This window comes from Crocodylus porosus, unplaced genomic scaffold (assembly GCF_001723895.1).
Source record: "Crocodylus porosus isolate Cpor-Errol unplaced genomic scaffold, CroPor_comp1, whole genome shotgun sequence".
NCBI lineage: Eukaryota > Metazoa > Chordata > Crocodylia > Crocodylidae > Crocodylus > Crocodylus porosus.
Window position 1 is genome coordinate 33,175,314 of NW_017728886.1, and position 15,997 is coordinate 33,191,310.

Below are 15,997 nucleotides of genomic sequence, written 5' to 3' on the forward strand. Positions count from 1 at the left end.
CAAAGCAAAGTAAGTTTGTAGGTTGTTCCCTATGAACATACTTCTCTGAATCAGTTAATACCATAAAGCATCACCCCCTGTAATTGACTTGGTGGTGGGGTGAGGGGCACTGAAAGAAACCTCCCTGCACTGCTGGCAGCCTAGGAACAGCTGCAGCTGCTTGCCACCGTGGGCACAGAACCCTCCTTCTAATGCCTCTGCTATAATATGCGACCCTGCCATAACTTCTGCCTTTTTCAAGTATGTAAAGATAGATATCAAAGGGTTGTAATAAATTGCAAATGGTAAGGAAAGGGACCTCTGGACATAGAAATGGAAGGAGAGATGAACATGAAAACTGAAATATACTTGGTACTAGAAACGGTTGCAGACTGAAATATTTTACCCAACTTACATAATGTACTAGTAAAGATGATCACCAAATGCACCGTACAGTTTGAGGACGAAAATAATCCTTGGTGCTTATGTATAAGTTTACATATTCAGTTTCCTAAAATCTGTGATCTGCTTCTTCTCATGTGTCCCCACCACATTTGACCATTTTGTTATGCTTGCTCATGTTTCTTTATTGAACTTTGCGAGATCTTTCATTGCACATGAGCCTTCAAGTAGCAGGCATTGCAGCCGGTGTTGCATAGTATTAGGCATTGTGCCACAGTTACAGGTGTTTGAATCAATGGTATAGCCCCAGTTCTTCATTGATTTCTTGGAGTGCCCAACTCTGGTATGTAGGCAGTTGAGACATTACCATCTTTGCCATGGTTCGTCAGCCCCTGCTGGTAAGGTCTCAGCCGCTGTAATGTCCATTTTTTCACTGTATTTTCTTCAGCCTCTCATCCACATCTGTAGCTGTGTCTCATTGGATGTGGCATTGAGAGGTTGAGTGCTGATGAGGAAGCTCCTGCATGACTTCAGATGTTTGTCTGCTGTGAGATGGTCATACAGTGGGTGTCTCACATCTGTATCAGTGATTATGTTTATGTAATTCGTTCCATTTTTTCATAGATTTCATAGACATTAGGGCTGGAAGGGACCTCGGGAGATCATCACCCCATTAAAAGGAATAGCTAAATATTGTCTTTCCTATAAAAAATGAAGACAGATGTGTCCATCAACACTCAGAGAGATGTCAAATCTGGGACTAAACCCCGGTCTCTTGTCAACCAAAAGATGTCCCATGATTATTCTGCTAGGCATGCTGTCCTTAAAGTAATAACCACTATTTGGGCAGGCTTCCAGAATGCATATACACTTTATGCAGTCCAATGAACACCAGTGGTGGTGACTTCTAATACCTCTGTTAGCTTACTAATGATCACTATTTATAGAAAAGCATATCAAGTCATAGGGTGCAGGCCACAAAAATAATATACCAAATGAAAATTACAATTCCTCTAATATGCTGTTATTATTAATTTTAAAATTAAGAGCATATTTATATGCCACCACTGTGGAAATGGCTGATGGGGATGCCTCTTGTTGAGCCTTTGACAAAAGCCACATTAAAGCTGGCGTTCTATGCTGCATTTATATTGGGAAAAATCAGTCATCATTGACTAATTTTGCGGTGACATTGGTCATCAATGGTAGGTCTCCTGGATCTCTCCCAAATGGTGTTTATTGCTGGTGTTAATGGCACCAAATAGTTTTCAGCACCATTACCAGGAAGAATGGGGATGTGTTTTCTTGTGTGTACAAGCAGGGAGATATTTTTCTACATCATTTGATGTGAGATCAGGGAAAGCTGTAGCTGACAATGTCAGCAATTGGCCATTTTTCCAGTGTAGGTTGGATGCCACAGTGATAATACTTTAGCTCAGAGGGGAAGCTAATAGGGTTATAAAAATGTAGTGTCACGAGCCATTTCAGCTTACCAAAAGTTGATTAGTTCACTTTAAGACTATTGGTCAATTTCCGTCTTCCCATTGATTTTTTTAGAGTATATCTGAGGGCAGAATTTGCCAATAACTCCTTTTTGAAAAACAAAATGTCCTTTTTGATCAGGTGTTAACTGTAGGGAGATGATAAAAAGACATAAAGGCAGCTGAATTCTTTAAAACTGGACATGTTTATCATATTAAATCAGCAGACTGACAGCCAGAGGTGCTTTGTACCCTATATGACTAACTCCTTGTTTAATTACACTTCGGTGCATCTCACAAAAGAGGAAATGTTATGTACACTTTGAATACAAAATCAAAGCTAAATGATCACAAAGATATAGACTTTAAGGAGCATGAGCCAGATCCTCAGTTGTTTCAAGGAGCTCTGCCTGTTTACAGAAGTAAAAAATTGCGTCCTAAATATGTGTCAACTAATTATCAATTAGGCCTGAATATTTTTTAAGTTTTGCAAGTAACAGTGGAAATTCAAACTTAATAAATTTGGGGAGTGAGAGAATTTTTGTACAGGTGAGCACTCCATTCAACATGTTTCTTTAAAACTATTGAGTACATGAAGCCACTTTTAAATTGCAATTTCTTGTAAAATGATAGATTACTTTGAATGTAATAACCTTCCAAAGAAAGTGTTTGCTGCTGCTGTTACAAGGCCCTTAGTTTTCCAGTAAACAGAAGTCATGGGTGAGTCTCTAGAGGACTGAAGAAACTGATCCTAGATCTGGATGTTCATGTGCAGATGTGGTAAATAGTTCTGGGAGGAAGGAGTAGATTCTGGTTGTTACATCACAGTTTATCTTTCCCTTTGTGTCTTTTGTTTGTGTGCCTTGATTGTGAGACTGATTTGTGGGGATGATCCAGTGCTAGAGCCTCCCTGGTATCAATGCTAATATTTCATTTTTTCATTTTGGCTTTCTAGGCTACTGTGAAACTCTTCCTTTTTCCATGTCTGTCATGTGGGGTCATGGGTAACTAGGTCTGTCAGTTACCACAGGGTCAGGAGAAGTTGCCAAGCTCAAAGGGGAGTGTGCTAAGTTGGAGTGTAGGGAAGCCAGAAGATCCATCTGGGAACTGAGTCAGAGGTCCAGAGGGTCAGGCAGAGCATGGGTTCAGGAGGCAGAATCAATTATCTAGGAAATCAAACTAGAGTTGGGTCAGGTGTCGAAAGGGTCAGCCTAAATGCAGCATCTGTGGGCAAGCTGGCTGAGGTATTCAGAATCATAGACAACTAAGGTTTCATAGTTTCGTAGATGTTAGGCCCTTTTCCAATCCTCTGGGACCTGTCCCGAGTGCCATGAGTGCTCAAACAGTTGTGCCAGCGACTCCACTATGACTCTAGTTAGTTCCCTAAGTACCTTAGAATGAAAAGGGCCAAGAGGGAGAGGAAGGAGGGACCAGGTAACTATAGGCTGGTTAGCCTCACTTCTATCCTTGGCAAGACATTTGAGAAAATTGTTAAGGATCACATTTGTGGGGGACCTTTTGGTAAAATAATGCTAAGGGGCAATCAGCATGGGTTCATAGCAGACAGATCCTGCCTGACTAACCTAACATAGTTGTCCCGGAGTTGATAAATCAAGCTCACGGTGTCATGGTTGGGTGGCCGGGTGGTGGCAGATTGGAACACAAACAGGTGGGATTAGTGGCGGCAGAGTCTGAGAGGCACCGATGCGTATGGTTTCAAACAAAGAATGGATTTATTTACTCACGCTTTGAAGCAGAGGCACAATTCTTTCTTCAGTTACAGTTAAACAGGAACAAAGACAAACAACAGAAGGGGTCTGTTGGCCCACGAGGTTCCCCAACAAGCCCTTGCTTTCTACCCGACTGGGATAGGTGCAGCTGCCTGTTGGATAGTCTCAGGGCTGGTCAACAGCTCATATAGGGTTGAACGAATAAAACGAACAAGAAACAGAACTGTAACTCGTTGAGAAGAACAAAATAGTCGTGACGCCAGTCCAAAGACAATCGAATGGCAGTGAAGAAAGCTGAGGTCGGAAGCCAGGTGAGTCAGTAAATGAAGAAGCCGAAGTTGAAGTTATAGGGATGATCTGGATCGGTGGTTGTTGATCGGTGCCAGTGTTCAGAAGCCAGAAGATCGGTATGGTAATAACAATAACGAGAACGGTGCGAAACGCCAAGCGAGGGAGGAGACCAATAGTCCAGGAGGCCTAGCTGAGGAGCAGTCCCAGTAGCAACAGTCTCTGCTTTCAGCTCGAGAGGGTTTCCCCCCACAGCGTGAGACAGTCTCTGCTAAGAGCAGTCTCTGCAACACGCTGCTTCTGGTCTCTCCCTCAGGGAGGGGCTCACTAGTCTCTTATACAAATTTAGTGGCCAATCAAAACGCTCTCCACAGAGAAATTTCTAGTCCGATTACCTCATGTCAGGTTCCTTCTGAGCATGCGCTTAGTCAGAAGCTGACACAGTATGAGCATGCGCCTGTAGGGAAAGTAGGTCAGTAATGACTGACAAGCCCACAGGTCACCCAGGGGGCACGCACTGGGTGAGCTTTGGAATTTTCTATTCACAGGGTCAGATGCGCATGTCAGTTCTGGCACTTCTGTGTTGTCAGCACACACAAAAATTTTCCCTGACAATAGTGTCGCACCCAATTCTTATAAGTAAACTAAACAGTTGCAATATATATTATTACATAGTTCGGTGGATAGAAAATTGGCTTATGAGATGCACCCAGAGGGTGCTGGTGGGTGGGTCGGTTTCTACTGGGAGAAATTTAGACAGCGGAATCCCCCAAGGCTCTGTCCTGAGATCTGTGGCGGGCTAATAGGGGGTGCTCCTGCACTGAGCCACTTATCTCACTGCGCCCGACCACCTTCCAGGCTCTGAGTGCCTCCTTGGGGGCACCTCATGCCTGGCCAACCCCCTTCCTGGAGCACATCTGCTAGCCTGGGAGTAACATTGCCACCACCCAGGGATGGGCTTGATTCTGGCTCTGTGCACCCTGGGAAACACAGGCCTAGTAGCTCTCAAGAGTACTTGATTTACTTCAAGAACTTGGGATGGTTCCCTCAGCTGGAAGCACAAGTAGTGGTCTCCCTTAGTCAGATGAACCAAGGGGACCCCAAGGCATAATCTAGACCCACTCCCAATAAGTCTCCCACGCTAGGTACAAAGGAGAACTTTATTGGTTACAAGGGATAGGGTTGGAATAGGGTACAGGGTAGAGCAATATCAGAGAAATCTCATAGAGCAAACTGGCATGGCTGGGTAGCCTTTGATCATGCATCTGAGTTACTGCAAGCTATGTATCTAGTTGGATCTCAGGTAGCTTACTCACAAGTATCATGCAGAGGCAGGTGGAGATTCCCTCTGGAGGCAGGCAGTTCCTTGATCATGAGTCTTGAGAGAGAGAGCAAGTTTCAGATAGTTCAGCTCTTCTCTGTGTCTGAGTCTTCCTCATGGCTGCTGCTCCCTTCTCCTGGGCAGGCAGTCCTTAACTTATATAGCCCTTATGACCTCATTTACCTGGTCCAATGGAAGCCAGCACCTGTTGGCTGTCAGCCAACTAATTTGAAATGCATCACTAGTTGCTGAGCAGACTGACAGTTCCTAGTTCCTCAGGTAGCCCAAGCCCTTCACCCAGGTATGTGTTGCCAGTCACGTAGGCAGAGGGAGCAGGTTTCCCGCCTCCCTCAGCTCAGGTTACCTAAAGAGATAGGGTAAGGTATGTAATCTCTGCAGGGCCCATCTTAACCAGATTGTCACAGAGCAGAGTTTTTGGGGAGAAACAGAGGTGGCCTTCTGCCACAGACCAGTACTATTCAATATCTTCATTAGTGACTTGGTCAAGGGAGTAGAAAGCACCCTGTCCAAGTTTGCTGATGACACCAAACTATGGGGGGAGATAAAGAAACTAGAGGGAAGGGAGTGAATTCAGGTTGATTTTGACAGACTGGGGAAATGGGCGGAACAGGATAGGATGCAGTTTAACAAGGATAAGTGTCATGTGTTGTACCTGGGGAGGAAGAATCATCAACACTCCTATAGCCTGGGAGTTACCATTCTAAGTAGCACAACTGTGGAAAGGGATCTTGGAGTCATAGTTGACTCCAAAATGAACATGAGTCACCAGTGTGATGAGGTAATAAGTAAAGCTAACTGCACCCTTTCTTGCTTAAGCAGGTGTATCACAAATAGGTCTAGGGAGGTGATACTTCCCTTCTATGCAGCATTGTTCAGGCAGGCACTAGAATACTGCGTCCAGTTTTGGGCACCACACTTCAGGAGGGATGTGGATGGCCTGGCAAGGGTTCACAGGAGGGTCACTTGTCTGGTAAAAGGCCTACAGAAAAAGCCCTATGTGGACTGATTGGGAGACCTGAACCTCTTCAGCCTCTGCAAGAAGAGGCTGAGAGGTGATCTAGTGGCAGCCTTCATCAAGAAATAGGGAATATGATGTTTACCAGGGTGCCCATCAAGGTAACTAGAAATAATGGCCAAAACTGAAAGAGAGCAAATTTAGACTGGACACCAGGAAAAAATTCTTTACAGTGAGGGTTGCCAAAATATGGAATATGCTTCTAAAGGAGGTGCTGCTGTCCCTTTCTTTAGAGGTATTTGCAAGGAGATTGGATAGACACCTGGCTGGTGTCATCTGACCCCAGCACTCTTTCCTGCCTGCGGCAGAGGTTGAATTCGATCTAATAGGTTGGAAGGGACCTTAAGAGGTCATTTAATCCTACCCACTATTCAAAGCAGCACCACTCTGAACTAGATCATCCCAGCGAAGGCTTTACCTAGCTGGATCTTAAAAACTTCCATGGAAGGAAATTCCACAACCCCTCTGGGTAGCCTGTTCCAGTGCTTTACTACCCTCCTTGTGAGAGTTTTTCCTAATATCTAACCTAAACTTCCCTTACTGCAACTTGAGACCATTGCTCCTTGTTCTGTCATCTGCCACCACTGAGAACAGTATAGCTTCATCCTCTTTGGAGCCACCCTTCATGTAGTTGAAGGCTGCTATTAAATCCCCTCTCAATCTTCTCATCTCCAGACTAAATAAGCCCAGCTCCCTCAGTTTCCCCTTAGAAGTTATGTTCCCCGTCCTCTAACCATTTTTGTTGCTCTCCACTGGACTCTCTCCAGTTTGTCCACATCCTTCCTATACTGGGGGCCCAAAACTCTAGTACTCTACATGTGACCTAACCAGTGCCAAATAGAAGGGAAGAAGCACTTCCCTTGATCTGCCTGCAGTACTTCTTCTAATACAGCCCAGTATGGCATTAGCCGTCTTTGCAACAAGGGAACACTGTTAGCTTATATTCAAATTATTGTCTACTGTCATCCTCAGATCTTTTTCTGCAGAGCTGCTTCTTATCCAGTCGGTCCCCAGCCTAATAGTCTGTCCAAGTTTCCACTTCTTGTAAGCTTCCTTTTAGTGTTTTAGCTTACAGAAGAATTTCCTGCTAAGCCAAGCAGGTCTTTTGCCATATTTGCTAGTCTTTCTGTGCGTTGGGATGGTTCATTCCTGCATCCTCAGTAAGGTTTCTTTAAAATACAGCCAGATCTCCTGGACTCCATTCCCCCTTAGACTGACCTCCCAGGGGATCCTGCCCAGGTCTGCTTTTCTGAAGTCCAGGGTCCTTACTCTGCTGCTCTCCTTCCTTTGGTTCCTCAAGATCCTGAACTCAATTATCTTGTACTCACTGTTGTCCAAGTTACCACTTCTACATTCCCCACCAATTCTTCCTTGTTTGTGAACAGAAGGTCAAGAAGAGCATGGCCCCTAGTTGGCCTCCAACACTTGCACCAGGAAGTTGTCCTTAACACTCTCCAAAAACTTTCTGGATTGCCTGTGTACTGCTATGTTGCCTTCTCAGCATATGTCAGGGTGATTTAAATTCCTCATAAGAACCAGAGCCTGTGACAAGTCTATCTCCAGTTTCATACTGGAGCTCTGAACAGTTATACAGCTCTCTACCATAAAGCTCAAGTCTTCTGCCTCTTTTGTCTGTTATTCCTGAACAATTTATGCCAGTCCATGGCAGTGCTCTAGTCATGCAAGCTATTCCACTCGCATCATAGTTCTGTGGTCAGCAAGGACTTCCATTTCTTCTTGCTTGTTTCCCAGGCTCCATACATTCATGCAGACATGTGCGGTAACTAGCTGATTACCCTAGTTTCTTAAGAAGAATGAGAAGGTCTCCCATGTTACTCCCTCCAGGTCACCTGCTTCCCCACTTACCTCAGGACTTTCATCTCCATCCCTGGCAAACCTAATTTAAAGCCTTCCTCAGTAGGTTAGCGAGCCTGTGTGCAAAGGTGCTCTTCCCTCTCTTTGTAAGGTAGATCCCATCTCTTTGTAGCCATTCTTCTTTTTGGAGCAACATCCCATGGTTGAAGAAGACAAAAGCCCTGCTGGAAACACCATCTGCACAGCCATGCATTGATCTGAAGGATGCATCTGCTCTTGCCCAGGCCCTTCTCCTTTACTGGAAAGATGGAGGAGAACACCACTTTATCCTCTATCCCCTTCACTCTGTAGTACCCATAACCCTGTAGTCACTTTTGACCTGCTCAGGGTCCCCCCCAGGAAATACCATGGGTGGCCACAAGGATGAGCAGCATAGGGTAGTAGTCAGAGGGCCCGGTGAGTCTTGGTAGTCCTTCCATGACACCCTATATCTGCACTGCCGGCAAGCAGCAGACCTTCTGAGATAACAGGTGAAGCTGGCAGGTGGTGCCTCTAAAGTCTCCAACCACCACCACCCATGAAAGAAGGGATTTAAACCCATTCTTGCCTTAACCACTCAGCCACCTTGCCTTTCCTGACAGAGAGTCTGTCAGGAAGTCAGTAGCGGCACAAGCCAAGGATGCAGCAGCCTGAATTATGTTGAATCTTGTTACCTGGACACTTCCCCTTTCTGGTCAGTGTTTTATACTGGAAGAGGCCCAGGGTCCACAGACCCTTGCTGGTCACTTCAGGTGTGTGGCTAGACCCAGCTGAAGGGTTATGACCACCTGTATCCATCTCAGTGCACTGCAGAAGAGGTGGTAGATCTGGGGCTTGTTGTACCCAGGTGATGTTCAAGAAGCTCCTATCCATGCAATACTGGATGCTGACTTGGCATGGAAATCTTTCACTAAGATGTGGAGTAGCTACAATATAGATGGGAAAGAGTGTTGGTACAATCACACATCCTTGCTTGACTCTAGTTCTAGTAGTGAATGGATCCATTTTCAAGCAATTGCTTATGATAATTGTTGTCGTTAAGCAGTCTGATAATGGTAACATACTTTAGCAGGCATCTAGATCTCATTAGGATCTTCCATAGGGCCTGCCTTTTGATTGAATCAAAGTCCTTATTTATGTCAGTGAGGGCCATGTAAAGATCTTGTTGTTTCTTGCAGTACTTCTCTTGCAGCTGTCTAGCAATGAATATAGTGTTTGTCATATCTCTCAAGCGATCTGAAACACACTGGGACTTAGGTAGAATCTCCTCACTGAGGAAAGTGAGTCTATTGAGAAGAAGGCTGGTGAGGATCTTCCCAGCTATGGGCAGGAGTGCAATACTATGATAATTGTTGCAATCCAATCTATCTCCTTTCTTGATTATAGTAATGATTTTGGCATTTCTCAAGTTGTTTTTTCAGATTTTCATAATGTTGTGTAGCTGGTGAGAGAGCTTCCACCTTGCTTATAAGTTTCATCATGACCATGTACTTTGTTGTTATTCATCAGCTTAATGGCTTTCAAGGCCTCTTGATAAGTTGATGAATCTGCAGAATGGTCCTTAACAGATTCCTGTGGAGTGGCTTTGGTGGTATTGTCTTTGTCATTAGAATCTCAGTTCAGGAGCTTTTAAAAGTGCTCTTTTCACCATGGGTTGGTGGTGGAGTTATATTTAAGGAGCGTTGCTCTATCGTTGGACCTCAGAGGGATGATTCTTGGTGTGCTTGACCCACATATAGATTTGGTTGCACTGAAGAAACTACTCATGTCTTGATTATTGGCAGGCATTTGAGCAAGAGTGTTTGCAAATGTGAGAAAAAACTATATTTACTGAAATCTAAGATGAGTTGGATTCCTCATTCAGCATGGGGAAAAAGAAACCTTGTCTTAGATTTAAATATGGCCAGGGTGGGGGGCTACTCTGGCTCTGGCCTCAACTGGAGGAAGACCAAGTAGTTTCTGTGCATGTGTGTGTCGGGGGGTGGCAAGTGTGGTATGGGGTGGGGTGAGTGTGGGGGGAGATTTTGCATGGCTGGGGGATAGATTGTGTGGTGCATGGGTGGGGGGAGCACGGGGAAGATTGTGTTGTTGCAGGGGTGAGGGAAATGAGGGAAAAGTCATGTGGTGCAGAGTATGGGGACATGGGGGAGACTGTGTTGTGTGGGGTGGAGGAAAGACAGGAGATTGCATGGTGCAGGGAGCATGGGGGAGATTGCACAGCAGCAAGGGAGTTGCTGTGGCTCTGGCTCCAGGCCTGACCCAGAACTAGGGTTGGGGCCAGGGCTGGTGCTGCTGCCACTGCTGGTGCTTGGCTGGGGCAAGAGCCACCATATGCTCTGTGTCCCAGGCTGGAACCAGAGCCATAGTGGGCTAGGGCAGGAAGCAGAAGGGGCAAGTGGCTAGGGGTGTGAAGGCACTTGGAACAAATGGTGGGGGAGCAGGCAGCAGGGGGAGGCAAGTGACAGAGGGGACAGGTTGCAGGGGAGCGGGCGCTGGGGGTGGGGGTCACAGTCACTGGGGCTAAGACAGACATTAAAAAATCCTGAGCCTGAATTGATTCAGTCTTTGCAGGTTAGCCTAACCTGGCTAGGCTAAATCAGTTTGTAACCAGACAGACATTCCAAAAATGCAGGCACATGCCTGCAGTGGTTCAGGCTAGAAGCCAGGGCACACTAGAGCAGACTAGAAGCTGGTGAGGGGGGCGCCCTCCCTTCCCTTTCACAGAGTTGAGCTAAGGGGGTGGGGGTGCATGGCCTGGCCCTGGCAAGATGGTCTGATGTTCCACCCCATCCCTCCTGAGCAGCCCAGCAGGGAATGTTTATCACCTCTAACTTAGTGTTTATCATCCCATTAAGAAAACAACAGAGGAACATTACCAGCTACCTGTTGATTCTGCCTTTGTCCTGCCTGCTATAGCTCCGAGGTAGTCAGTATGTGGTCTGCTAGCTAATGCTGAGAGGTATCTGTGAGGGAAGGGGGAATGCCTGCTTAACAGAGACTGGGAAGGGGACGGGGGGAAGCAGAAGCCAGGCAGATACCTGTAGAGACTGCCGGAGCTGCAGCCAGGGAGAGAGGGGGAGGGGCCAGCCCTGCTGTGGAGCAGAGAGCCCTGCCCAGCCCAGACAGCATGCTGGGATGCTGGTGGAGTCTGATATAATTTAAACCAGCAAGGGGTGTGGGACAGACATTGCATAAACTGGTTTGAGCCAAATCAGTTAAGTCTGATACTACATTCAACCAGGTTTATCTCAAACTGGTTTCAGCCTTTTTCAAACTGGTTTATGTGCAGTGCATATCTGTTCTGTTATGGGTTTAAACCAGTTTCTGATCACTTAAACTGGTTTATGTGTAATGTCTGTCCCTAGCCTGGGGAGGCAAGCTGCCTGTGCAGTGACAATTGTTTTCCCCACTGCTGCTTTTCTCACCACTTTCCCCTCACCACTGCTTTCTCTGCTGCAGCAGTGGGGGGAAACTGAATTTAAGATGACCCTCCAAAAACTGTATACATGGAGAATTATAACAAATTTTACAGAATTTAGAGTATAGAATCTAATTATGGGGAGGTTGTCTTAAATTCAAAGTTGTCTGGGATTGAGGTAAATACGGTATTTGAAAATGCCCAGGATAACTTCAAAGTTGAAATTGATAAAGATGGTTTCTTCTTCCTGCTTGTCTTTTACTTCCTCAACTTATCATCAGGCTTCTAGTACTCTTTATTTAACACTTTCACTGCTGCTAAAAGCTACAGCCCTAGCTATAGATTGTTATACAAAAGTCAATAAAAGAGAGTAGTTTCTTGGAACTAACTGTGATCTTGTTCCATTCAAAAGTGATTAAGTAAGCTATTGGCATGATTATTTAATATGTATATTATGGTAGCACCTCAAGGCCCTAGTCAGTACTCATTGTATGAAGCTGACAAAACGCAGAGTAAAGAATAGTCCCTACTCCAAGGATCTAAACATGATTTTCTTCCTTCTCTGACAGTATTTTCACCTTTTTTTCTTTCCTCTTTCTGTTTTTTTCCTTTTCTTTTCCTGGGTGGGCTTTATTACTTTTCCACTTGTGATTCTCTACTTTTTGCTTTCTGTGCTTTTAACCTGAAACTATGGTTGTGCACACTGAGCTGATTAGTTCTTACTACATCTGTTCTCCTTCTCTATCAGAGTAACTTTCAGTTTACTGTTACAATACAGCACTGTAAAAAAACATCTTACTAGATGGAGCAGAATAGCAGCTGTGTAATAGAGGCCAGCATGCTGTCCCAATGGGAAAGGGTCAACATCCAGGGATTGAGGTTATTCAGGAAATGGGAAACATATTTTTTCTTTCTTTGACCTACCTGTGACAAACTACTGTTCTACTGCATAACATTTATATTCTCACCGGAGTATGACAAGCTGCAGAATGGAACAAATATATATTGCAGACATTTGTAAAATGTTAGATGACTTACTTCTAGACATAAGTAATAGGTATTCATTCTGGTTTGGGTGCAGGAAGAATAATAATTCAACCAAAGAAAGCTATTGCAATAGGCCTTGCATCTAATATAATTGGAAATGTTGAAATATAAAGGACTGTTACTATCTGACTTTTTTCCCTTCTGCCCCTTCAAACTAACCATGATATGTTATTTTATGCACTATATTACTGCCATGAGGGAGCAATAAGTGACCAAGTTTCCACATCTGTCATCACCCTGGTTCCTTGATTTTCTCTTGTTTGAATTTACCATTCATTCCAGCACTAATTTCTATTTTGAGGACATATGCTGGCCTTTAATTTGCAATTTACATGGATGATAGGGCCCTATTCAGAAACCTGTTACAGCTGCCTTTGTGTTTTTTGCCTCACCTCATGTGGTCATTAGGATGAACAGCATATAATTAGCTAAATCCATGTAAAGCTCTGAATTGCAAATTCTTGTTTGTACTTTTAGTTTTCTGTTAAATGTTTTTCAGTGGCTTTCACAAACTGTAAAAAATAAGAAATGTCCATGTTAATATTTTGGTAGTAATTTGGTTAGTATTTCATCTGCCATTGTGGGTTAAAAATGACAAGATCGTATTTGTGGGCAGGTGGCCAAAATATCAGAGCCCACTTTACTTGTCTACTTAGCTTAAGCCATATGGATGCAAATTACTTTCATGTTAACTTGCAGGTATTTTAAAAATATTTGTCAACAATGGATAGACATATTTTATATGTTCTTTTTTTCTACAGACTGCATTTGTTGTTGAGAACCCTGGTTTTGAATGTTGACCAGCTGAAGTTTTAAAATTATGCATGGATTAAAATGTTCCATTTCAAAACATGAATTATCCTAGTGGTTTATAATAAGCAAAATGTTAAACTGAGAAAATCTTAGAGGAGTGCATGATGATAAGAACAATATCAAAATGTGTTTTAATGTGTTAAGCAACTGAAGGAATTAAAAAAGTACAAAAATACAGAAATGATATGGATGCGTTTAAGCTTTGTAGTACCAGTAAATTTTGGTTTCTGCTCTCAGACTTTTATGCATGTTTTTGATTGGTTTAAAGATGGGAAATACTAGGGGCAATTTTCGTGATCATTCAGACTGATTGAAAAGCAACTCAAGAAAATGTGCTTGTGTTGGAACATGTGCTACTACTGCATGGGAGTGAAAACATCCACATATCCCGAATCAGAAAGAAAACACTCTCGCTTATGTTTGAGGGGCTGTGGCCCCAAAGTTTGTGCCCTTTCTATGACTGACTTGGTCAAGGGAGATCTTGGGGCCTGTGCCACATATTGCTTGCCTTTTGATCAAAGACCCATTGTGCCAGTTCATTATATTATTGACTTTTACACAGTCTGGAAAATTCTACCTTGAATATCTCATGCTGGAAACATTGTCCTCGCAACTTTATTGCTTGCCAACCCTCCATGTTTTCAGGCATGGCAATAGATGACTTGACTTGTAGAGGAAGGAACATTTAATGACATACTGAGTGCATCTACATGAGATGCTACTGCAGAGTTGTTACTGCGCATTTATTTAGTACTTGTCTTAGCAAGTACTAAATAAATGTGCACTAACTGGACTTACTGCACAGTAGCACTGGCAAATGTCTTTTAGGTGATGCTACTGCACAGCAGCCTAATAATATTGTGCAGTAGAGTATTAGTACTGTTTGTGCTGTGATGCACTACTGTGCAATATTTTTTGGCTACTGCGCAGTCAGCGTCTCGTGTAGCTCCTTGTATCTCAGAATTTTTATGAAGTGCTCAAAAAACCGAACAGAAATGCACTGTTAGCATTTTAGGCCATCCCTTTTAATGGGACCGTTTGCTATATTAACAGTGTTTTATGTTTTTGAGGGTTTTTGTTTTCCTTATCCAGTTAACCTGTGTTTGGGTTTTACTTAATAATCCCTGCCAAGTAGGGTGGGGCTGGAATAAATTATATTAGCTGGAGGTTTATTGATTTTGGTGGTTGAGCTGATAAATCATTGAGAAATGATGTATAAGCTTCTATTTCTTAAACAAAGCTGTCTTTTGTTTGTCAGGTGTCGTATAAAAAAGATGTAGAAGATATGCATAGATACACTGAGGTGCTGAACAGGCCAGACATAAAGATGGCAACAGGGATAACAAAGATAATAAGCAATGTATGCTCTTCACTTACTGTTTCTGTCAGGTTTGAAATATATTATTTTCTTCATGTCACCTTTAGTCAGACTGTATGGGATGCTTGCTGAGGTGTTCAAACTTGCTACCACAGACTATTTACCTGCACTTATATTTATTCACCTAGATAAAAGTAGTGTGAGAGTGGGGACTTGCCCAGATCATTTCAAAACATGGTCATTTTCATTTTGAAGCCTGAGAAATCATTTTTTAAAATATGTAGTTTGAGCTATCACCAATAATTTTTTGAGAGTTCATTTATACAAGTTCCATTTTTCTGACCATTTTAGAAAAAATGTGCAGTGTACTTGCTAGAGGATTTGTTTTACTAGGAAAGATCATGGATTTTCAGCTTTGAGACAAATTTTACTCCATTGTATCAGTGCAGCCTTACTGACTTCAGTTTCCTACTACAGGATTGCACTAGACCTTTTATTTTCAAAGGACTGCCACTCCCTCCTCCTGGTTTTGTTTGAAAACTATTGTTAGCTCCTTAAAATGACTGCCACTCCCTCATTCTAGGTTTGTTTGAAAACTATTGTTAGATACTGAAAATAATGTTACGGAAACGGTGGACCAAACTGTCAGAATTGCTGAGCTGCTATAACGCATTCTGACTTGACTGAGAACTGTGGGACTCAGTCACCCCTTAAGTTGGACTCTGCAGTTGGATAGAGTTGTTTTGTGAATGCAGTGCATTGTATTTCAGATAAAGTAAATATTATGTTGTTAATGAAAGCTGGGAAGGCCTTTTTAAAGATCTGATTAGAACATTTGTGAGAGTAGTGTCACTGCAGGTCATTAAATGATGCTTTCTTTTCTATTAACTCTAATGCTTATATTTCCCTTGCTAAAACAGAAGCAAAGAGTTTAATAGTGATTAGTATTAATTTATTATTTTTTCTTCTTTTACAGACTGAGTATAAGAAAGGAAGAGGAGAAATGAATAAGGAGTCTGCTGTACTTGGAAGATCAGATTTCGAGCATGCTAAAGAAGTTTCTAAACTTTTAAGCCAAGTAAGATCATGTCTGTCATTTTTACAATGACTTCATTCAGATATCTCCTTCCTAATAACACAATAAAATATTTTGTATTTGTTAAGATTATTATCTCCAATTGCATGAAAATGTGAAGCTAATGTTTCCAAACCCATTTCAGATAAAATTGCAGTAATTGGTAAATTTAAGATGCTTAGAAAACAGTAGATACAATTTTAAACAGAAGCACAATGCACTGTTAGACTCAGTT

General features: G+C 43.0%; 1 protein-coding gene across 5 annotated transcripts in view; it reads left to right on the plus strand.

Annotated features, from left to right (window-relative positions):
- The window catches only part of NEBL (nebulette), a 164,964-nt gene that overhangs the window by 33,090 nt on the left and 115,877 nt on the right, over positions 1–15,997 (plus strand). For all 5 annotated transcript variants that reach the window (XM_019532267.1, XM_019532276.1, XM_019532299.1 and 2 more), the window contains exons 6-7: positions 14,628–14,729; positions 15,664–15,765. In XM_019532267.1, the coding sequence (XP_019387812.1) occupies positions 14,628–14,729; positions 15,664–15,765 (204 nt within the window). The remainder of the gene's footprint in view (positions 1–14,627; positions 14,730–15,663; positions 15,766–15,997) is intronic.